Here is a 23,071-nt window from a genome sequence, read left to right as displayed (position 1 = left end):
AGGCATTGTTTAGTTCATCGCAGGCGGTCGTAGCTGCAGAGAACAGCGTCAGGAAAGGTTACTGTGCGAAAGCTGACCGCAAGGCTTCATGCTGCCTACTATTTTTTTTTTCCTCACTGCCATTGTACCACTGAAGAAACGCCTGAAAAGTGAGCGACCTCGCTCGCAGCGTCCGAAATCTGCGTGCGGTGCTCGCCGATCTGGGTATCTTAGTCGCGAGGATCGCGAGTAAACTGGAGCGGGCCACGCGCGAGCGCGCGCCCCTCTCACTCAATTTAGGAGGAATGTTTTAACTTTTTTTCGCTTCGTATGCGCCATATTTTTACCGCGACCGTGTCTGAAGTGTTCGTTGTAAAAGTAGGAGGCTTTGAAAAATGTTCGCTATATGTGGACGCAGCTTCAATGGTTAGCATAGGAAAATCGTAAGTGCACCCAAATATGGTCGTTATAACCGATAGATCGTTATACAGTAGAACCCCGCTGTTACGTTCCTCACTGCTGCGTTTTTCCGGCTGTTACGTCGTTTTCCGCCGGTCCCGGCATAGCTCTCATAGGATACAATGTATTGGGAACCCCGCTGTTACGTCGTAACTGTCGGACCGTTCCCGTATGATACGTCGCGAAGTGCGCCCGGAGCCGACCGAGTGACTACCAAAGAGAGCGGCCATGGTGCATTTTCACGCAGCTTGGCCTCGTTTGACCGTAATATTAGCCGCATGAGAGGCGCAAGCAACAGAATCTTTCAATTGATGCAAACAAAAGCATGGCCTTCGAGATTCAAATTGCAAAGATGGCGTCTATGACGTAACTGCTCGCGAAAGCAAGGCCTTTGAGATTGGCATTTACTATTGACAAAAGCATAGCCTCTGAGATTTGCATTGCACAAACATGGCGTGTATGACGTAATTGCTTGCGAAAGCAAGGCCTTCGGGATTGGCATTCACTTCTGCCATCGCGTTGGCGTAGACTCATCATCATCGTTATTTGTCGGAGAACGGGAGGAGTTCGAGCTGGTTGGAGCTCGCATGGTCGTGCGTGCGGTTCGCGGTCGGACTCGCCGCGCCGGTCGTGATTGCGTGTGCTTAGTTCTTTCATGCCTACAGCTGTTGGTGTTAAAGAAATCACATACGTTGATTACATTTCTGTGGATAAGGCCGTCCTAAGCTCCGCGTTTCTATCCATCGACTAGATCGCGGCTGAGCGCGCCAATTTTCGTGCTGCTCGTAAGAATTGAAATAAAATTCTGTACCACTAAATATTTTGCCGTTTTTCCTGTTTTTCGGCTCTTACGTTTCCCGTCTCTTACGTTTATTTCCTACGGTCCCTTCAAAAACGTATCAGCGGGGTTCTACTGTATGTGGGATCGTTATAAGTGGGTTCGACTGTATTCTTCAAAATGACGTCAACCTTATAAAATCCTGGTGTGACAACTGGTTGATGTCATTAAACATAAGAAAAAGTTAACTGGTATCTTTTCATCGCAGGCCTCATCACCAGCCAACAGAACATACCATTTCCGGCTCTGCAATTTCATCCACCGAATCTTACAAATATCTTGGCGCAACATTTTCAAGTACCGTATTTCCTCCATTGTAACATGACCACGATTATAACGCGAGGGGTGACTTTCCATAGTGTCCAGGAAGAAAGAAGAAAACCATGAAGGTAACGCGGGGAGAGACTTTTCATTGCGTCCAACAGAAAAAGAAGTGTTATGGAGGTCTACTGACGGCAACGATCGTAGAAACAGCAGGCAGGGTGTAGCCAGAGAGCGAATGGCCAGTATGAGCCAGCCGATGGTGATGGAATTCTGTGTGTGCCGATCTTCTTCCTCACAGAGACAAGATCGCCAATGTAACGTAAGGCCAGCGGAGGCATAAAAAGCAGCATTTATTTTTCAAACAATGTCTCCAAATGTGGTGTTTCGAAGCAACCTACGGGACGTGTTGAACTTTGTTCACGGGATGGCCATCTGCCGAGCAACATCACTCGCTTTCAGCTGTGTCAGTTCAATATGGACCGCCGTACGGCGCCTGCACTGTACTGTAACGAAATCAGCGACACGCTATTCCAATTCGAAATGGCGGCCCCGACGAGGCTCACAGAAACCTTTTCAGCCGTGCTCGCACCTGAATGGAGCTCTTGCTGGAGCCGCCACTTGCAGATGGTCACCTCACTCACGTCGAGGCTTCGGGCAGCAGTTGAATTGATTTCTCGGCCGTCAATATAGCACGGCTCTTGAAACAGGCGTCGTACTGAGCGCAACACGTTCCCATCGCAAGGGGAGCCGAAGGGAATTCGAAACACCGAGAGCAGCCAAAGCCACCGAGATTGCCACACACAAAGACATAAGCACGAACGCGTAGCGCATGCCATCCAGTGATTTTAACCAAGTCAACGTTTTATCCCTAGATTGGCCCCTAGATTGCAAGAAAGATCCCTAGATTGATTTTTTGAAGTCGTTCAGGTTAATTCACCTTTAACAAAGCATAAATATAGTTTGCTCAGTGGCCCAATTCATCTGAATCTTATTAGAAGTAAAAAGAATCATTAACAGCCACTTAACGTCGTTTTGTGAACTTTCAGTGGAGTAATTGCACATAAAGGGCTTGCAAAGGGCGCCAGTTGCTACAAAGACAGACAAATTTGTCAAGTTCACTTTGCCCAGTCATTGAAGGCATATATGTGATCGTTCAGGTCAATCGCAAGTCTGTAGCCCCTTTCTTGTACTTGCAATCAGCGTTGCATGATTTGCACTAGATATACAGGCCCTTTTTTCACTGGCTGATGGCCATCTTGTGTCCTTTCGATCAGATATTTTTGTCCCTATTCTCATTCTTAGGAAAGACTGAAAACACATGGACAGTCCTGTAGTCTATTTCTGACACAATGTTTCCATAATGACGAATCTGTACCAACTCGCCCAATTGTCGGTCCTACTTTCGCTCTCTTTCTCTCAAAGTCTCCTGGTCCAGAAGTTATTAGACATGGAGACTTTGTGCGGTGAAAGCACGTGGCAAACATGAACTTGGCATGTTTTCATGTGCACTACAAAGCAGCAATTACTCAGGGCACTCATGATGACACCCACGTGCATGCTTTACGATGCCAAAGTTTCATTTCCCCCAGTATCCAGCGTATAATAATCTCGCGTTACAGAAATGTTATCGCTTTCACTTGGCCAAGCAAAACACCAAAGCTCTCATAAATCAAAAAGAGTAAATAGCAAAAATCATCGTTTCTTATAGCCTTTCTAGTTCAAAAAGCGTGGTTATGCAGTAATGCCTCTCATTAGGCCCCATAGTGCAACATTTTCAGAGCCTTACAAAATCCCTAGATTTAATAGACGCCAAATCCCTGAGAGAGATAGAAAACCCCTAGATCTAGGGATAAATCCCTAGGGTTGACATCATTGACACCCATAGAGTTTCCTACAATTACCTAGTGGGAACTCTGGCGCTGCGATTGTTCAGCCACCATGGGAATGATGGGTAGCACACGGATTTGCCTAGTCTTCATGCTTAAAGGCCAACTCCGACGATTTTTTGGCCATGCCAAAGTAATGGTGCTTTTATGTTCCTGAGATGCTCCTGTCATGGGCCCGATAGCAGAAATACTCGGCAAATCGGAGAATAATTTTAAATAAGCAAAAAAGCGCAACACCGAAACCCAACCGAGCATACTGTGTTCGCGTGACGTATAAGTCGGCAAAAACCGGAAATCATGCAAGGCATGCCGGTCCCTCCAGCACGTAGTATGAAAGCTGCGAAAGCGGCAAAGAGCAGACGCTCAGGGGACAGGTGAATCCATCAGAAATATATCTTGTGTGTGACTGACCGTGCCACGTACGTGCACAACGGAGCTGTCGGAAAATGACAGCTGCGATTCCGATGCATTTGGAGGCCAACTAAAATGGCCATTCCTCTTCGATGAAGTGGAACACACCTGTTTAGTTCTTTGCTTGCCCAATTGCGCATTCCACCGCCAGGTGGAGCCACCGGTCCAGGCTGCTCGAGTTTGTGGGGTCGCGATCGGGTAAAATGCTATCGCTGAGAACTTTGCGGACTAACTAAAGCTTCTTAATATTGCTATGGGAAGAGTGCATAAGTTAGGCAATAGCGGCGTTCAACATCGCGTTGGTACGGCCGAAGGAGTTCAAAAATAAGAGCCACCTTTTGCACCAGCGTTACTAGATTAGGTTACGTTGTTTCGCACGATGCGCAGCTCACTGTATACTGATAGGTCCGGTCACGGTGCACCCTGTATATGTTACGGAAAGTGTTTCGGTGATGTTCACGCATGTGCATTCTTTAGCCAGTACGGTATTACCGTACTTTCCGTGCGGTAAACCGGCATTCTAAAACACTCTAATATAAAGATGCAGGGTAATCGTTAGGTGCGAGTGTTTCGTGACGGCCAACGGGGAATCGTGTGCAGCCCACGATGCAACACCACTTGCCACCCATCGCACACACTACCACAAGGAACCGAAATTCACACGTCCAGCCAACGAAGTGCTGGCCAAACACTCGCGATTGTTGCCTTGCAATAGCATACGCTCTAGTGGCCCCTCGGTTCCATCACTTCCGCTTTGCCAAAATGACGTCACGCCCACAATGTTGCCAATAATTCTGGGGATCGAGGTGGGGAGAGTCTGGGCATTCAATAAAATTCATTTGTAACGAAACTGCGCATCTCTCCAGCTTGTAATTTGGCATAAATAACGGGAACGTGAAAAGGAACGTACCCGTTGAATTTTATTAAGATCCACTGACCTCGAAAAATTGCCGGAGTTGGCCTTTAAGGCTTTGAACGCACTTGTGGCTTGCTTATTGCTGTGTTTTGGACAAAACGATGGATCGTTGTGAACTTCGTGACCAGATTTGAATTGGTGAGCCTAAAAAGGTTAAAGTGGTCAAGTGTAACTGCTGACTTTTGCTGAATTTCGTTATGCGACAAAGCGGAAGCAGGCGACGCGGAGCCAAACGGAGCCGAAAAAATTAAGTCTAGACAAATCCGTGTACTACCTATCATTCCCATGCTGGCTGAAGCGCCATGCGTTGCAGCTCCCATAGGCACTAGTGCCAGAGTTCCCTTTAGTAAGTATTGTAAAAATGGGAATGGGAAAATTGTAGGAAACTCTATGCTGACATCATCACAGAACGGAAACAAAGAGAACGGTTGTTGGCTTGTACTGGATACAAATGGCATTTGGCTGTCACATGTTGCCAAAATGAATTGCGAAATGGCCAAAACTGTGGGGTGCATCATTGCACTTTTTAGACAATCGATATTCGATTGTAATGTGAGGGTCAACTTTGGGTAGCAAAAGTCTGGAAACAAACATTACATTCGAGTAAATACGGTAATATCTACTGGTAAGCCCACATGACTAACATAGTTAACTCCACGAATTGCACTTTGGGTTTTCTACGTTGGCATATAAGACCTGCGCCCCCGTCAGTTAAACTAATATCCTATATTACATTTGTTCGTGCTAAATTAGAATATGCATGCTCTGTTCGGGATCCTCACCAATCTAACCTATGTAACATTTTAAATTCAATTCAAAATTGTTCTGCTCGTTTTATCTGCTCTGAGTATTCCTATAAATACAGTATTTCCAAACTTGAAGCTCGTGGTCACCTTACTAACCTAGACTTACGATGTCATATATCCAGACTAAACCTCTTTCACAAGTTTTATCATGTTCCTATTGAAGTTTCAGCCACCCTGCCAGTTCATCGCTTATCAGGCCGCACAAACCATCCAAGAGCAGTGTACCAGAGATGCAACAGCTGAAACAGGATTTGGAGCAATTTTTGGAGCAGCAAAATGTTGCTTTTGGAACCCAAAATCCCAAATTTGGAGCAGTATAACAAACAATTAAGGCGAGAGCAAACAGCGCTAAACACGAGACGGAGAAGAAGAACGACAGACACAAGCGCTGAACTAACAACCACTGGTTTATTGCTTGGATATGCAATATACGCGGAAGCACTGTGCAGAAGAACAACAAAAACACGCTGTTTGCGCTGTTTGCTCTCGCCTTAATCATGTACCAACCAGCCCAGTTAAGCACACTCCTGCATAACAAAGAAGGCTTAGTTTTAGAAAAGAAAAGAAAAATATGTACAAGCAATTCAACTTTGGCTAACTCGCGCGCAGTGCACGTGAGCACTGCTATTTTAATAAAAGCAGTGTGTTGAACAACCCCACAGTGCAAACAATGACGGAGTTCACATAAGCATTCGCAGGGCCTGTCAAATGATTTGACAGACGCTGCTAATGCCAATGTGGACCTTCCAACCTGGTGAGCTCGAAATCCGCCTTTCTCATTTTCTTGTGCCGCCCTCTGCCGTTTGGTAGGGGCAGGACCACCGGTATTGCCCGAAGGAAAGCCTCCAAGATGGAGGGCCTTTTGCAACTTTTCCACTCGGGGCATCATGAAAGAGGTGGATTCAGGTGAAGTGCAACTCGGGGTGGCTGTCAGTAATGAACATTTTGTTCAACTTGAGATATGCCAGGCTGGCAATGTCCTCCTCACTGTGCCCATATGTTGCGCGGTAAAGCTAAAATGCTGTGACGATGTGATGTGCATGCTATTGGTTTCCAGGATGTTAGGAGATCAATAACATGCAACCTCTGCCCGCACTGATGGCTGCTCTCCGTCACACAGTGTGCAATTGCCTTGCCTTCCCCACTGGGGTTCCACTATACTGATACCGGGGGTTAATCGCTTTGTTATAATGAGGTAAAACAAATACATGGAGTTCCATGGACATGGAGCTATAAAAACTGAAACCTTCAGTGTATCAAAACTTCATTATACCAAGGTTTAATTTACCCGTAGCTTACACTACAAGAAATCAACATAGCCTCCTTAAAGGACCCCTGACACCAAAACTGAAAGCTCGAGATGTTTGTGTTGTTTGACTTTCCTGTATACGGGGGCACTTCTGACCGATTACCGTATTTACTCGCGTAATGAACCCACTCGCATAATGAACCCACCCACCACTTTGATCCTCGGAAAGAAAAAAAAGTCCCCGGTGGCCTGACCTCCGTGCTGCAGCTCCTTGACGTTTCCATTAATAAGCCTTTTTAAGGACAACGTGCGGCGGCTGTACACGGAGTGGATGGCCGACGGAAACCACGACCTGACTCCTGCCGGTAAAATAAGGAGACCGTCCAGCGAGATGCTGTGCCGCTAGATTCAGGAGGCGTGGAGCCAGATTCGAGCGATATGATCGTCCGGAGCTTCAAGAAGACTGGGATCTCCAATAGCCTGGACGGTACAGAAGGCGATGCGCTGTGGTGTGGCAATGACGAGGCGGCAACAGCAAGTGACATAAGCGAGGAAGACGGCGATGGAAGCGAGTAGGAGCGCCAAGGAGTGGCCGGTTGGTGTCATCAATAAAACTTTTTTTTTTTCCGCATACATTACGTGCAAACGCTTACTTTTTAAAGACTGAGGTATAATTATAGAATTTCTGAACACCGCCATGCGAAATTTCAACTTTTACACCTACCGCAATTTTTTTTCCCGCGTAATGAACCCTACCCCCAAATTTGCATCAACATTTCTGAAAAAAAAGAGGGTTCATTACGCGAGTATATACGGTATTAGTGGCGAACGTTGCCTTTAAAATATCTTGATTTGGTTTTTAAAGTAAGCGTGAGTGCTCATTTGAGTTGGCTGCACCTCGCGACATCCTGGTATGACGTAGATCGAGGCCCCGCGTGACGTTCCTCGAGTAAGCAAGTATTGTGGAGGTCACAGAAGGCTTGCGGGGCACACACAATAGCGCGACTGGCACCCGGCGAGGCCTATTGTTCCTCACCCCTCTCGCTGTGTTGTCGGGCTGCTCTCGAGGTAGTGTTCGTGAAGGGACACGCGCTTAACAGGCACCCACATACTTCTAATCTCTACTGCACGCGGGGCCCAGATTTGAAAACCACGCTGTCAACGTCACCACAGCTTGAGTGCACGTGGTCTTTGACGCTCCCCCGCATGGGGCACTGGTTTCTTGTGGTTTTTAGGCAGGCATTTTGAAGTGACGCTAAAATGGTCGCAATTAACTATGTTAGAATCAGTTATACGATACGCTAGAGCATTTACGATTTAACTCAGAGATTACCAGACACAAAGCTACAAATTACAGTAAAAATGTCACCAACAAAAATTTTGCTGTCAGGGGTCCTTTAACACAAACACTCAATTGTTTTAAGTAACTCAGAAGAATGGATTGTTAAATGGGTTGCTACTTCATAATGAAAAAAGCTAAAAAAGTGGACATAGGGCAAACTGGATATTCTCTCAACAACTGCCTCATGAATCTCGTTAGAAGGGCAGCCTTCTTAAAATTTGGTTCTGCATGGTCACTGGTGTTTGTGCACGCCCCGCCTTATCTGGTGCTAGGGTGTTGGTGCGTTTTAGAGATAGGACGTCATGTGAGATTGCTGCAGCATTCTTCATACACCAGGGTGGAGAGAAGTGTACAGCTCAACCGTCGATTACACTGCAAAAAGCTGAAATAGATTATCCAGAGGGCCACCTTAGATAACTATGTCTTTGTGCCTGTTGATTTGTTACACGTGGTCACTTAACTTTCCTATATACATTACAAGCTCATTAATTTGACCTCGCTAATCCGAAAAATCAGATAATTCGGATGTGTTCCCTGGTCCTGGCCAGCATATGCATTGTTTAATGGCATCAAACTTTTGTTAAATCGGTCACATTTGGTAGCAAACCAGTTAATTCAGACAATCCTCAGAGTGCTGCAAATTTGCGACGCAAAATAGCGAAAACTGCGTTCGCAGACGACAAAAATATGGTCCGCATCGATATGGTGATCTGTTAGCGACAACCAAGGAGGTTCAAGTCAAATCTATTTTAACCCCCTTGATGACCTCGGTTTTGTCCACATGTGGATCCGGCACTCAGCAGCTTCGTTTTAACTCGACAGAATGTGCGTGCAAGGTCACAAAACTCAAACACGGAGGAAGCTGCTGAAGACAAAGAGCTTTCAGCTGCGTTTGCTACATTATGATGGACGAACTATCCATTGCCGACCATTTTACCTGCGAAAGAATCGTCACATGCACTGGTTGGTGTTGGCGGTACGTAATATGGAAGGGGTGCCGAGCACGTTTTGGCCTAATTAAACTCGGTAGTCAGGCGCTGTGGTTGACTGAGAATGAAGTCACAGGATTACACAAATAGCGGCTTTTGCACTGCTCTTATGCAAAATAAGCACTGGATTTAGGTATTCATAAAAAAAATGAAAGTGCATTGATTAACAGACATTTGTTAATTTCTTCCTTGATACTTTTGATAATTCGGCATTCGGTTGATTCAGCCATTTTATTGTGACAGCAATTATACGGACAGTCTCGGCTGGATTTTGCCATCGCCGTCGTCATGCACCGTATATGTACATGTGTATATATATTAGGGGTGTGCGAATAGTGAAATTTAATCTCGAATCGAATTCGAATCGAATAGTGTCGAATAGTGGCCAAAAACATCGAATATCGAATCGAATATCGAATACCAAAATTTTTATGGAAAATTGAAAGAAACAACAACGGTAATGTTCTGATTCATCGTCATCAGTGCTCAGGGCCCCAAAACCTTCGGGCGCCCGTTCACAGCAGCGTTTCAACTGCGCGCCGGAACGATGGACGTTTCTGAACGTGTGGTGTGGTGCGGCAGTGACACAGTGTGAACAAATTTTTCCATGTGAAGCCAATCAGCGAGGGTTTCGCGGATCAAAGTCAGGACGCATTGCGGTGCTTGCGGCATACGCGACCGAACTATACGAAAGAAGTCCGTGCTTTCGTTTCGGAAACGAAGTTGTGAAGGCCTAGACAGTTTTCTCGTGTGTGTTTTTTTACGTGCAGAAATGACATAATCTCCTTTAAAATAAACATGCGCTCGCCTTTGAGCCAGGATATCACTGAAAGTTTTAAGAAAGGCCGACTGTAACGACATTAGCGTTACTTTTAGCCACGCCACCCTAACCAAGTTGCACCAGTGACCTTTGTCGCGTTTTAGATATTCGTCCTGTCGAATTATTCGGAACTTCGAATACTAGCAATTCGAAAGTCGAATCGAATTATTCGATTAGGTATTATTCGATTCGAATTCGAAACTCGAATATTCGCACACCCCTAATATATATACAGTCAACTGCCGATTTTTCGGACGCCCGATTTTCCGGACATGCTCGAAAATTCAGACTGACACTAGCACCATAGACGTCAATGTATTAGAACGTCCAAAATTTCAGACGCTGAAACTACAGTCAACTGCCGATTTTTCGGACTCCCTAGGGACCGCGAAATCGTCCGAAAAATCGGGCAGTCCGAAAAAATAAATTCATGCTTTTTTATTCTGCTCAAGTGGTCAAATCGCTACAGCCACGTCCGAAATAGCTTTAATGCCTCCCAGTACAATTATCAGGCATTTTGATGCGCGCCCAGGCTCTCACAAATACATTCGGTACCTGCCGCGAACCCCGCTTAACTACGTACGTGCCAACAGCCACTTTTGCATCTCGTGATGAGCGCCGCTGATAACAGCAAAGCGCGGAATAGATTACGGTTATCTCGCATAAAGCGTTTGTAAACGATGACGCGGAACACAAAGACTGTGGCGGAAGAGCGGACGACTCATCCGGCTTTCCCCGATGCGTGTGCGCATGTAAACATGCGCACACACATCGCCGAATCGCCGCCGATACGCAGCATATGCTGCCCTGTCAAGCCGATCGTTTCTAGTTGCGTGTAGCACATCGCCAACTAAGCTGACGCCGTCACTTTACTGTTGCTGTATCGTACGCACGCATTCATAGGCGTGCGCACAGGAGGGGCCGCCCCCCCTAATCACCTAAGAGGGGGGGGCGCAAAATCTGCTCCGTACAATGACCCTTCTAGTCACCTAAGAGGGGGGGGGCGCAAAATCTGCGCCCTACATTGACTTAGTAGGGGGGGGGCGCTGCGATGAACCTTTGCCCCCCCCCCCTGATGGAGAACCCTGCGCACGCCTATGCACACGCAGTTATCATGAAAGGGTTCGTGACCTAGTTCCTGACCGCACACGGGCGCGGCAGTGGCGAGCTGGTTTCGTCCGCGAAGGCAACGCGTCTATGCGGCGCACTTAGCGGTCTCGCACAATGAGGCAGCAGGAATGGCGGCGCGGCGCATTTGGGTTCTCGCCAATTAAATGCGTGCAGTACGCATGCAATTGCGCTTGGCCACATGCACTCCCGAGCAGTTAACTTAAGATGCTTATCGTAAGGGTTCTCAGCGATTAAGCCGTACTGGCGCATTTGCCAGCTGCCACCATCACGCCTCCGTGCATTTCCGCTGCTTATCCGTAACACAAGGTTATATGTTGGGCGAGTTGGTTTCTAGCTTCCATATTTCACAGCGCCGCACGGCGCCGCGATAGCGGCCCCTTTGAATTTCTGGTCTGCTTCACCCCATAACGCTCCGGCATTGCGGCAAAGCTGACTTTCGGACTCTGCTACTGTCTCAAACAGATCGACTCGCAATAGCGCTGATTCGAACCTACGAGATGATAGACGCCGCAGAGGTGGGGGCTTCAAATAATGCCTTGCGGACCTGCAATTTGGGCAGAAAGTCCGAAAAATCGGACGCGGAATAGCTTCAGCGTGCGAAATTTTGGACTTGTAATAAATTGAAGTCTATGGGGCTGGTGACGGTGCCGCGAAAGCGTCCGAATTTTCGAGCATGTCCGGAAAATCGGGCGTCCGAAAAATCGGCAGTTGACTGTATTCCGCGTCCGATTTTTCAGACTTTCTGCCCAAATTGCAGGTCCGAAAGGCATCATTTGAAGCCCCCCACCTCTGCCGCGTCTATCATCTCTTAGGTTCGAACCAGTGCTTTCGCGAGTCTATCTGTTTGCGACTTTAGCAGAGTCTGAAAGTCAGCTTTGCCACAATGCCGAAGCGTTACGGGGTGAAGCAGAGCAGAAATTCAAAGGGGCCCGCTATCACGGCACCGTGTGATGTTACTGACAAGCAGCGGAAATGCACGGAGGCGTGATGGTGGCAGCTGGCAAATGCGCCAGTACGGCTTAATCGCTGAGAACCCTTACCATAAGCATCTTAAGTTAACTGCTCGGGAGTGCATGTGGCCAAGCGCAATTGCATGCGTACTGCACGCATTTAATTGGCGAGAACCCAAATGCGCCGCGCCGCCATTCCTGCTGCCTCATTATGCGAGACCGCTAAGTGCGCCGCATAGACGCGTTGCTTCACGGAAAAAACCAGCTCGCCATTGCCGCGCCTGTGTGCGGTCAGGAACAAAGTGCGCATCACGAACCCTTTCGTGATAAATGCGTGTGTACGATATAGAAACAACACAGTGACGGCGTCAGCTTAGTTGGCGATGCGCTGCACACAACTAGAAACGATCGGCTTCACACGGCAGCAAATGCGTATCGGCGGCGATACGACGATGTGTGTGCGCATCGTTTACAAGCGCACACGCATCGGGGAAAGCCGGACGAGTCGTCCGCTCTTCCGCCACAGTCTTTGTGTTCCGCGTCATCGTTTACAAACGCTTCATGCGAGAGAGCCGTAATCTATTCCGTGCTTTGCTGTTATCAGCGGCACTCATCACGGATGCAAAGTGGTGGTTGGCACGTACGTAGTTTAATGGGGTTCGCGGCAGGCACCGAATTATTTGCGAGAGCCTGGGCACGCAGCAAAATGCCTGATAAGTGTACTGGGAGGCACTAACGCTATTTCGGACGTGGCCGTGGCGATTTGACCGCTTGAGCGTAATAAAAAAGCATGAATTTGTTTTTTTAGACTGCCCCATTTTTCGGACGATTTCGCGGTGGGAGTCCGACAAATCGGACGTTGACTGTATATAAAAGCCACAAAGAAAAATTATTCAGAAAAACTTTCTGACGCGCGGAATCGAACGGGCGACCTCTCGCTTCGCAGCGTGCGGCGTTAGACAGCTAGGTCACGAAGAGTGCCGTCCTTCAGCCTGCTAACGGCGCGCTATTTATATACAGCATTTACTTCAGCATGCTTTCTTGGTCACCGCCGAGATGGCGCGAAGCGAGCGGGGCGCGCTTTGAAGGTCGTTGCACCGCTCCTGCGAATGCCGTTGCTCTTCGCCCAACAGTGCGTGGTCGCCTACGTGCGCTTATCTCGAGGAAAGAAGGGGGCGGCCGGGAGGGTGGAGCGGGGGGTTGTATGTTTTGTGCTTTCCCCGCGATGAAGTCACAGAGCGTATGAAGGTCACTTCGCTCGCTACAGCGGCCGCGTTTGCGAAAGGAGCGCTCTGTTCAAACAGAAATAACTGTGACAGTTAGTTCGCGCTCATCCTGTGTGTACCTGTTCGTTCGCTTTGTGCGTCCTGCTTTATGTTTGAGCAGTGCGCTTCAAGTGTCGAGCTGTGACGCATAATAGTTCGCGCTCGTCCTGTATGCGTTCTTTTCGTGCGTCCTTTGGGCTCAAGCGACGCGCTGGCAATTTCGAGCTGCTTTCCGGTCTTCGTGTTACGTTCCAATTTATTGCTATCACATTCATTGCTTCGCCATTGCGGCGAAACTGACATTTTTTCCGGTCCCATAAAATACGGTGATGAAAACAGCGCTAAGAGACGAGGACGGAAGGGCACACACACGAGCGCTTACTCACAACTGGTTTTTTTATTAGCATCAGTGCATCATATATATGTATAGGAGGCACACGAAAAAAAGAAGAGAAAATTTCAACAATCCGGTACATTGGTCTTCCGCTCATTGCAAACAGACAACACCTAGCGACACATATCAAGAAACAGTTTTTCTTTTTCGGTCAGTGCAAGTGATGCCATGCTTACACATGCGTCACCCTTATTATCTGTGTGTGCAGCTTCAATGATCAGTCTTGTCATCAGGTCCGAAGAACAGCTGAGCACATGCGTATCTTCAAAGCGTGGAACGCATGCACAATCTCGGCAATGTATGCCTAAATGACAGGAAACAGCTAAGTTAACGTTATAATAGTGCTCCTTAAGTCTTTCGTTCAAGCATCTCCCAGATTGCCCGATATACACTCGCCCGCATGACAAGGGAATGGAATAAACTACATTGCGCGTGCATTCCACAAAACGTCGTCAGTGCCGCGTGGTACCGACGATGGCGTGGTACCAACGCACTAACCCATGAAATACAAATTAACAAGCTTTTACTGCATATGTATTTTGTTTGGTTTTCAATGAATGTTCAGTTGTAAGTATAACAGCATCACCTTCTGTCTGTGTGCTCTTTTTTTTCTGTCATCGATGCAGTGATCCAAGCTAAGTAGCACATGTATAAATTGAAGCATATTTTACGTCCTCTTGTGATGCAGAATGAATGAAAGTCACCAGGTGTCCATGGTGGGACGATGGCATCTCCCGCAGCCCCATCCTGGATGGAGAGCTCAGTCAGCCGCTGCAAGTCCTCACTGCTGCAGGACAACGACGCTGGGGCACTCATTTGTGGCGGCTGCTCTCGGCTGCTTCTATGGGCCTGAGCAAGACAACGCGCTGTCCCTCAAAGCCACATCCAATGGTTAACACGGGTGAAATATTGAAATATTGTTTTCCAATAAACCTGTCCCAAGGTATGTCACAGCATGGCGGCACTGGGTGACATCACTTGCATTTCCACGCAGTGCTAAGTGCACGTTTCTCTTGAACCATTTTCTTATCCTTAGCTACATGATTTGTGCTGGGTGTGCGGTTAACTGTGTGACGAGAAATGAGCCGTGCTGGCTGGCTCTCGGAAAAAAGGTGGACAGCAGTATCCCCACCTTCGAAGGTGTGGGCTGAACGAGAGGAGTTTTTTCGAGGGGCTCGTTTCTATGTCGGGCACCACTAAAATGAATCCGACAGACAGTTGGGGGCCTTAAAGTCAGCAAAACTGGATCACTGAAGGACCGGAACTGCCAGCAGCATAAATTTCACTTTGTTCTTTTTTTTCTTCTGATTGTGAACATAGCGCCATGCAAATTGTTTTTAAAGACCTTGTAATATTAAGCACTGATGCATTTTTATTTAGAACTGTTGAAAAGTGGGTGCACATTACGTTCAATTAAGTACGACATAAGCAATGCTGTGCTTATGCTTCTAGTCTGTGTGCAGTGATCGAGGGTACATGCCTTGTCTAAGATAGTGTGGTGACGGCCTTTCAATACGTCCAAGTTTGCAAGGAGATTTGGGTTTACAGACATCATTTACAAGTGCTGTAATTTGACTGTAAGCAAATGAAACCGTTATATTTATTTTCTGGAAGTTTGAATACTTTGAACAGTGAGGTTGCGGTGCGAATCGAATCGAATAGCAAACACTATTAGAAAATTAATCGAAGGCTGGAATATTCGCACACCCCTAATTTTAAGCCAATTTCTAAATGCTGTAACTTCAGGAAATGGCAATTTGCAGAAATTTCCATCAAAGCAACGCAGACAAACGCGGTGCTGCCTTGCAGAAAGAATTTTTGCCAATCAACGCTGGGGTTTTGGCACTCGCACTGTTCGCAAACAGTCTATTTACGCTCAATAAGGAATCATTGAAACTTGGTCCAGACCATGTACAACTCGCTATGACTGGAAGTCCGAGATAGCACATTCACCCGAATATATGTAGGCACTTGTACTCGGACAGCAGCAAGACGACACGCTCCGCACACGTGCAGTTACCCAAGTCTGGCCCAGTCAGACAGGACAGGAGAAAAACTAGTCACGAATTTCCACTGAGCTTTTAATCGAAAAAGAAGAAAATACACAGGGCACCCTCTCTTCCTTCCTTGATCTTGCAAAAGCTCAGGCTGAGACATTTTGTGGCAGGGAGGGAAGCCAGCCTTCAGCATCTGCTGCCCCTCCTCCTCTGTGATTTCACAAAAATCGCGTGTCAACTACAATCATACTGAGCTCAGAAATATGTGTTATATAGACATGACGTTATAAAAGTGAAATAGTACTTTGTTATATGTCAAATATAAATATTACACCGAGTCTATTGAGGCTGCTGCGCATCAATCTGCACAATTTAATATCGTACTGTTTACACATTTCAAGATGGCACTGTAGACGACGGTTACGCACGTTGCACTTGAGAACAGAAAATAAAGGAAGAAATCCAAGACACGTTCGGGGGAAGAGTGAAGAGACAAAGCCTTGAAGAATGTGTGACACCCGAGAATTTTATCTCGGGTAAGGGAAGAGGTGCACAATCACCTCGGTGGTTGTGGTGGTGTCTGTAGCTCCCTGCAACACGAGCGAGGTGGCCTGTCGCTGGGAGCCCCACGACGGGTTGGTCCCTAGACCAGCTGGCTCACTCCACTCGTCACTGCCCAGCGACTCGGCTGCACAAATGCGTATTTGTTGCCGGACATTTTTCTCAGTTTGCGCCTTTCCCCTCGTTTCTGTGAAGCCATTCGCCGAGCTTCGTTTCACAACTCTGCGACAAGGCCCAACACATATACAAATAAGCACACAAACATATGCAAATTATTCAATCATAGCCAATGTGCAAGGTAAGAGGACATCAGACTGCCTGTTGATGAGATGATTATATGGTATTCTCCGGGCCAAGGCAAGCTTGAAGCACTAAACAGATCTTGTTAGACACGGCATTAATGAGAACTAACAGACAATATTGCCAAGGACAATAATCCCAATAATGTCTTTCCTTGGCATTATTGTCTGTTAGTTCTCATTAATACTGTGTCTAACAAAGAAAAACAAGCCCTTAAAAGTCATCTCTTTCCTTCAAACAGATCTTGGAGGCGTTGATGGTGCCACTAGCATCCGACAGTGACTTGATGGCACCTAACAACAGTGCACATTGTGAGCCTGGGACATCTTGTCGACAGCTCACTCAAAGATGTCCTCCGTGGCCAGATTAAAAGCAAGGTCGGCGGCTTTTTCTCAACGATGTCACCAGATTCCAGGATGCTGCGTGACCAAATCTGACACACCAGCTGTGCATGGCTACCTCGACATCTTCATACACGACTGCGCACGTGCGTCAGGCGCCACGGACAACAATGTCTTAACGAAATTAGCACCACATGGATGGGTGTCTACAAGTGAGAACGAGTTGCCAGACTGGTGTGGACCGAAGAGAACCGAATACAGCCGATGGTCGTCTCGAGAGAGCAACTGCCCAAGAATCTGTCGACGCTTCATTCTACAAGATTGCGTTGGAGAACAGTCGGGGCAGTGATATTCCCATAGAGCCAATGGGGACAAAATCTGGATGCGATGGTAGCCTCATCTGGATTCTAGCAGCAGTTGCAAAAGCAATTAAAAAATGTTGTCTTGCTCTCAACACAAAAAGCTTTTTTTTTATCTTTCACACATAATTTAATCTTAAGAACTACGAGCACCGTTCGTATAATTTATAACTCTGTATAAAGAACTTTCAAAGGGTACTTTGCTATGGTGGTTGGCGTAATGCATAGCAGACGACGACGGATCCTCTGCTACGTCGTCTGCTCTGCACTGCCGCTGCTCCCCCGCACGCTCCAGCCACGGAACGTGCACGAAGCCCCCCCCCCCTTTGCAGCTATAATAAAGGTAAGCTCAGACCACTTATAACGTAATTGCTTACTGTGCAGTACCAGCTATAATGCGGCCTTCTCTGACTCCCCGTTTACCCTCCCATAGAACTCCATGTATACGCATACCGCTTATTGTGCAGTCCCCAGAGATGAAAGACCGGTTATAATGCGGCTGCCGGAACGTTCTCAGAGATGCGAGGGAGCGAGCATGCTTCTCAGCGGAGATGCGCCGGCAGGGGAGAGCGCGGCGACGGCGTTACGAAGGAGGAGCGGATGCGGAACGAACGAACAAGGAGGGGAGGAGAAAAAGAATAATGGGGATGACGGTGGGGCACAGCAGCCCGGCGCGGGTGCGTGATGTGAGGAGGGGGAGCGGTTGCGTGGCCGACGGAGAAGCCTTTCAGGAAAGTTGCTTGTTGGGCAAGTTGGTACATACTTAGTTAACTACAAAAGAAGCCATAAAACGTCGAAAAACGGAAAAAGCAGAGCGGCAGAAAACAGAGAACGTCTCTGCGCTCTGTCTCTGTTTTCTGCCGCTCTGCTTTTTCCGTTTTTTGACGTTTTGTGGCTTCTTTTGTAGTTAACTAAGGAGAAGCCTTTACCCCCTTGACATGCGCGCTTTGCCCCGGCCACATGACATGCGCGCTCCGCTACGTACGGGCGCCCGCGTCCGCATCAAGAGCGCATTACCGCTATTTGTCTCCATCGGGAAAATAGTTGCTTCGTCGTAGAGCGCAGATATCGCGCGTGCAACCTCGATTCTCCCGCAAGCAACAATGCTTTGAGACGCGATTGAGCTTTCGCCTTTGCCACCAACAGGCGGACTTACAAGCTTGAGAGACTTTTTCAGGATAGTTGCCGTGGCTGTTCTCCCGACCGCGAAACGAAACTGCGTTTCACGCGTGATGCCCTCGGTTTAGCTCGCGAGTGCGATCTCTTCTACGCCCGATCTCCGTGTTGCCTAGGGCAAGCTTCTCTGGCGGCGTGCCAAGTTGCAACGCGCACGCTAGGCTTAACGAGCGCTAGCTGCCATGTCGGCAGCCGCGGACTACAGAAGTTGCGGTTTGGTGCCGAGTCAATGAAACATATTGCAGTTGTTGCATTTAGAAGGGTGACTTGCATCTTTAACGAAAACGCGGGCGTGCGTGTGAAACACTTGAGTGGTGGTTTGTGGTCACCACCGTTTTCGACATGGCGCACGCGCAATGTGCTACCGTGGTGACTTCCCGTGATGGCGCATTTTTTCCGCGTTCGTTATGTCGGCACCGCAGGTCCGCGGACGCTAACCGTTCAATATTTCCAAATGTAAGCAGACACAAACTTACATCCCAGTCGCATGCCTCGATAGTCGGAATCGCGCGCCTACCCGCTGGTCATGTTTTGCACACGTGCAAGCTTTCAAAAATGTTGTTTTGGTTATAGTGCAGTACCACTTATAGTGCGGTTATTCGCGACTCCGGCGACTTACGTTATAAGCGGTCTATGCTGTATACCGCTAAAGCTCCTGCACTTTTGCAGCTCGAGACGTCACATCACTTTGTTCAGAGTATTTGGCAAACTGTAGGTTGATTTGAACATATCCACGTGCCTTTCACGACCGTCAGTGCGACATTTTTCAAGCATCCAACCGTTCGGGCTATACATGCTTCTGACAGCCTAAATTAAATGAGGAACGTTTTTTTTTATGCCCACCGATTTAAAATCAAATTGCCAATATAAAGGCTGAGCTGGCGCTTAGATTCCTGCTGTGGCAACACCTGAAGACCTGGACCTGAAACGTGCCGCAGGCTTGGCACGATCTTGAGCTGCACTTGGTGATTTGGCAATCAAATCCTCCCACTCAGCTGGCAATGTGATTGGCCTGGTGAACACACAAGGCACTGCCAGGCTACAGTGGAACCTCACTCCCATTTTGCACCATTGTTGATGACCAGGAACACAGGAAATGACCGCTTCTTCTCCACCTGCTCCTGGAAAGCACTATTTCTTTGGCACCAGTGTTTCGTTTATTGCCAAATAACCTTTGGAGCCGCTAGATCTGCGTGAGCAGTGGCCACCCACTGCAGCAGGTTCCTGCACGTCTGCCCTTGTCACAAGAAAACGCACTCTCTTACACTCTTGCTAATCTTTGTGCCAATTGTTAAACACATAGTATACACAGCTATAGCCACTAACCTGATTGAGATAAGTGTGATTTCGACAGCACGCGTGTAGTAGCACCGCTGGAAAAATATAGCATGCTACAGTCAATCCCAGATATATCCAACCCAAGTATCTTGAAGAACTTGTATCCAGTTTGCAGCATATAATTGATGGCACAGCCACCGCCAGGCTGAGTAGCATCACGTTTGAGGCATTAGCAACGCAAGTAATGCAATGTTTTTTTACGCAGAATTGTAGACAATGCACACGACTACAATAAGAGAGATTTAAAAAAAGATTATAAATGACCTTCGTGAGACAACTACTTTCAAACTTCGGCGTTTTTGGTAAACCACATACGTTTCAGCACAATTTTGAAGTATAACGGTGTGCGCAAAAACCACAAATTTTTTAAAAAGAAAGCTCAGATATCAAAGTCAATGTGTAGCGAGTTTCATAGTCCTCAGTTTACCTTATCTGCAGCAATAAATTCCTGAAATACAGGTATTTTGTGCAGTTTACCATCTTTGTGATTTTTTTCCTCAAAGTCCTCTGACAGCAAAGAGAAGTAAGATACTCATAAGATTACATTTCACTTGTTCTTTGATGGGAATAATTATTGTGGCCAAGAAGTGCAGTGTTTTTTTGCTAGGTGCACTCAATGTTCAGAAATTGCGAAACTGGCGAAGCAGTGTTTTTTGTGGCCCAAATTAATATTTTTGTTTTAGGCGAACAAGATTATTTTTCACAAAACTAACTTTGAAATCATTGTTCTGGGTCAAAAACCTGTGCCTAGAGTAAATTTCGTCAAAATCGGGAATGGTGACCAGGACCTCGTGTTCATTTTTATCTCGTTTCAAACGAGCCAGACACGTCCACCAAAGACCATTCTATTAGAAGCACGACTAGGCGTACCATCATCCATCTGTGGTGCCGGATATGCCAGAGGGACGTCGGCCCCAGGAACTAGGGCCGCCAAGTGGTCCATGGTCTTCTCCACCTCGGCCATGGGCGGTCGCTGCTCGGCATGCTTAGACCAGCAACTGCACCAATGCACGCAACGTGTCGGAAAAACAAGCGGTCAAACTACCTGTATTGCAGTAATGACATGCCACCAGCGAAACACGCAAGGTATGCATACTGCTCATGCCACAGACAGCGGTATAAGCAAAATGAAGTTAAACCTGAAGTGGAGCACCAAGTCAGAGTTGACAGTCATCGTAAAAGCTTTTTAACTGAGCTAACAAACGTGAGCTGGGGGAACACTGGACATTCACAGACTGACAAATGAAACAGGTGTGAGCGTCGTCGCTTCCAGGGTGGCAGGTTCGATTCCCAGTGCCGACCGGAAACCCACCAGTTTTTCCTAAGGGGTAGAGGAGTACACCGGCCTGGTGCTAGGTTGTTTACGGGTACTCGTCTCAAACGGTGGCTCCAGAAGGTTCTGTAAAGGCCCCTGGGCATAGCTTAATCCACCACAGCCTGGGCGAAATAGTGGAGCATGTGCTACGGCAGTGAAAGGCAGAGAATGGCTGCCACCTATCGGTGAAATAGGTACAAGTAAGGTCCCTTTATTATGAAGGTAGCGACAACTACACGCGCGCCCTCTCGAGAGGCCCAAGAAACAGCGGTAGCAGACGATGCGCCGCTCGCTCCCGTGTATATTGCGGGCGCCCGAAACCGAACTCGGTGCTCGCTTGAACCGTTAATTATTAACATCTGTGTCCCAAGATGCTCATCAATTATCAAACTACAGGGACAATAACTTTAACGAGCACGGAGTGCGTTAAACACCGAAATAAACACATGCGTTTCCGAAGCAGGTTCCGAGCGGGTTCCCCATGCAGCTGTCGTGCAGGGCATTTATTTTATTTTTTATGTTGTTCTTTGGATATTTTGACATTCATTTAGTTAACTTCAAGTACAGGTGGTATTTGGGTGAGCTAAAAGTGCTTGTTTTCCAGTTGGAATAAAATAGCCAGGTTGTGAGCGTACCGATACTTTCGGAAACTTCATCGGGCACCTGTAATGCACAGTGCAAAACATGCGCCATTATTGGTTTGAATGTGTGTGTCAGCGTTCGGAAGTCTTCCCACGGTTACACGGTATTTTTAACTAAGCTTATTTTGTTTATAAAGTGCTTCAAGAGGTTTACTTAGGAGAAAGAGGGATATTCCACAAATGCAGTTGCACTGCATTTGCGGAATATCAGGAACCAGAGTACCTTTCAAGATCTAGGAATATAGCATGCCCACTAGTGGCTCGCCCATTTTAATGTTTAAACTGTTTTTAAAGACGTGCATTTATCCAAAGCCGTCCCCCCTTTTACTTCCCCCGCCGCTTCCGTGCCCCGCAGATATAAAGGTATGTTGCAGTGTTACCCAATGCAATTTCAAAAATTTGGGGTACGTATACACCTAGAGGCCCTAAAACCAGACTACGACCAGAAAGCTGAGTTAAGTGGGTTTTTGTAAGGATGCAAGAGAATAAAAGAGCACTTATGGAAAAAATTGGGTTTTATTGCATGAATTCATAACACGCAATTTATTATTTACAAACTTAAATCCCTAGGAATTAATTCCAAAGTCGTCTCATGGATTGAAGCCTACCTCTGTTACCGTTCCCAGTTCGTTTATGTAAATAATGCAAAATCAGACCATCTTGCCGTTTTTTCAGGGGTCCCACAAGGATCAGTTTTGGAGCCGACTCTATGTTTAGTGTACATAAATGATATCTACTCATGTATGGAACCCGGGGTAAAAATCAGGCTCTTTGCAGATGAATGCGTCATTTACACACCTGCTAAGACAGTCGATGATCAGATAAAACCTAATAAGTGTTTAGAAAATATCAGCACTTGGTGCGAAAAACGGGGCATGCAAATTAACACAAAGAAAACCATGTGCATGACCGTCACTCGTAAAAAAGAACCTTTAAACTTCACATACACACTAATGAATGATCGCGTGGAATGAGTTGACTCGGTTAAGTACCTAGGTATTACGATAACAAAATCACTCAAGTGGGACCTACATATAAGTAATGTTTGCGCTAAAGCGTTTAAACAACTTGCATTTTTAAGAAGAAAACTAGCTACAGCTTCCCCCTCGGTGAAATCAACCGCTTATAAAACTCTTGTCAGGCCTATATTGGAATACGGCAGCATAGTATGGAATCCGCATAAAAAATATTTATGCCTCGCGTTAGAAAAGATTCAGAACTGGGCCATCAGATTTATATACACAAAATATTCCAGACATGACAGCGTAACCGCACTTTGCATCGAATCGGGTATTCCTACGCTCGCTTGTCGGAGGAAGATAGCTTGTTTGAAATTTTTTTTGT

At 47.0% G+C, this 23,071-nt stretch overlaps 1 protein-coding gene across 7 annotated transcripts in view; it reads right to left on the bottom strand.

Moving 5' to 3' along the window:
• The window catches only part of LOC119395590 (mitogen-activated protein kinase kinase kinase 7), a 326,442-nt gene that overhangs the window by 81,972 nt on the left and 221,399 nt on the right, over positions 1 to 23,071 (bottom strand). For 2 of the 7 annotated variants that reach the window (XM_049416688.1, XM_049416689.1), the window contains exons 9-11: positions 20,642 to 20,769; positions 16,257 to 16,384; positions 14,404 to 14,548 (exon numbers count right to left, since the gene is read on the bottom strand). The exons of 3 other annotated variants lie outside the window; for them this stretch is intronic. In XM_049416688.1, coding sequence (XP_049272645.1) covers positions 14,404 to 14,548; positions 16,257 to 16,384; positions 20,642 to 20,769 — 401 coding nt within the window. The remainder of the gene's footprint in view (positions 1 to 14,403; positions 14,549 to 16,256; positions 16,385 to 20,641; positions 20,770 to 23,071) is intronic. 2 more of the 7 variants (XM_049416690.1, XM_049416691.1) reach the window with 2 other exon arrangements.

This window comes from Rhipicephalus sanguineus, chromosome 6 (assembly GCF_013339695.2).
Source record: "Rhipicephalus sanguineus isolate Rsan-2018 chromosome 6, BIME_Rsan_1.4, whole genome shotgun sequence".
In the NCBI taxonomy this organism is placed as follows: domain Eukaryota; kingdom Metazoa; phylum Arthropoda; class Arachnida; order Ixodida; family Ixodidae; genus Rhipicephalus; species Rhipicephalus sanguineus.
This window is presented reverse-complemented; position numbering and strand designations above follow the sequence as displayed.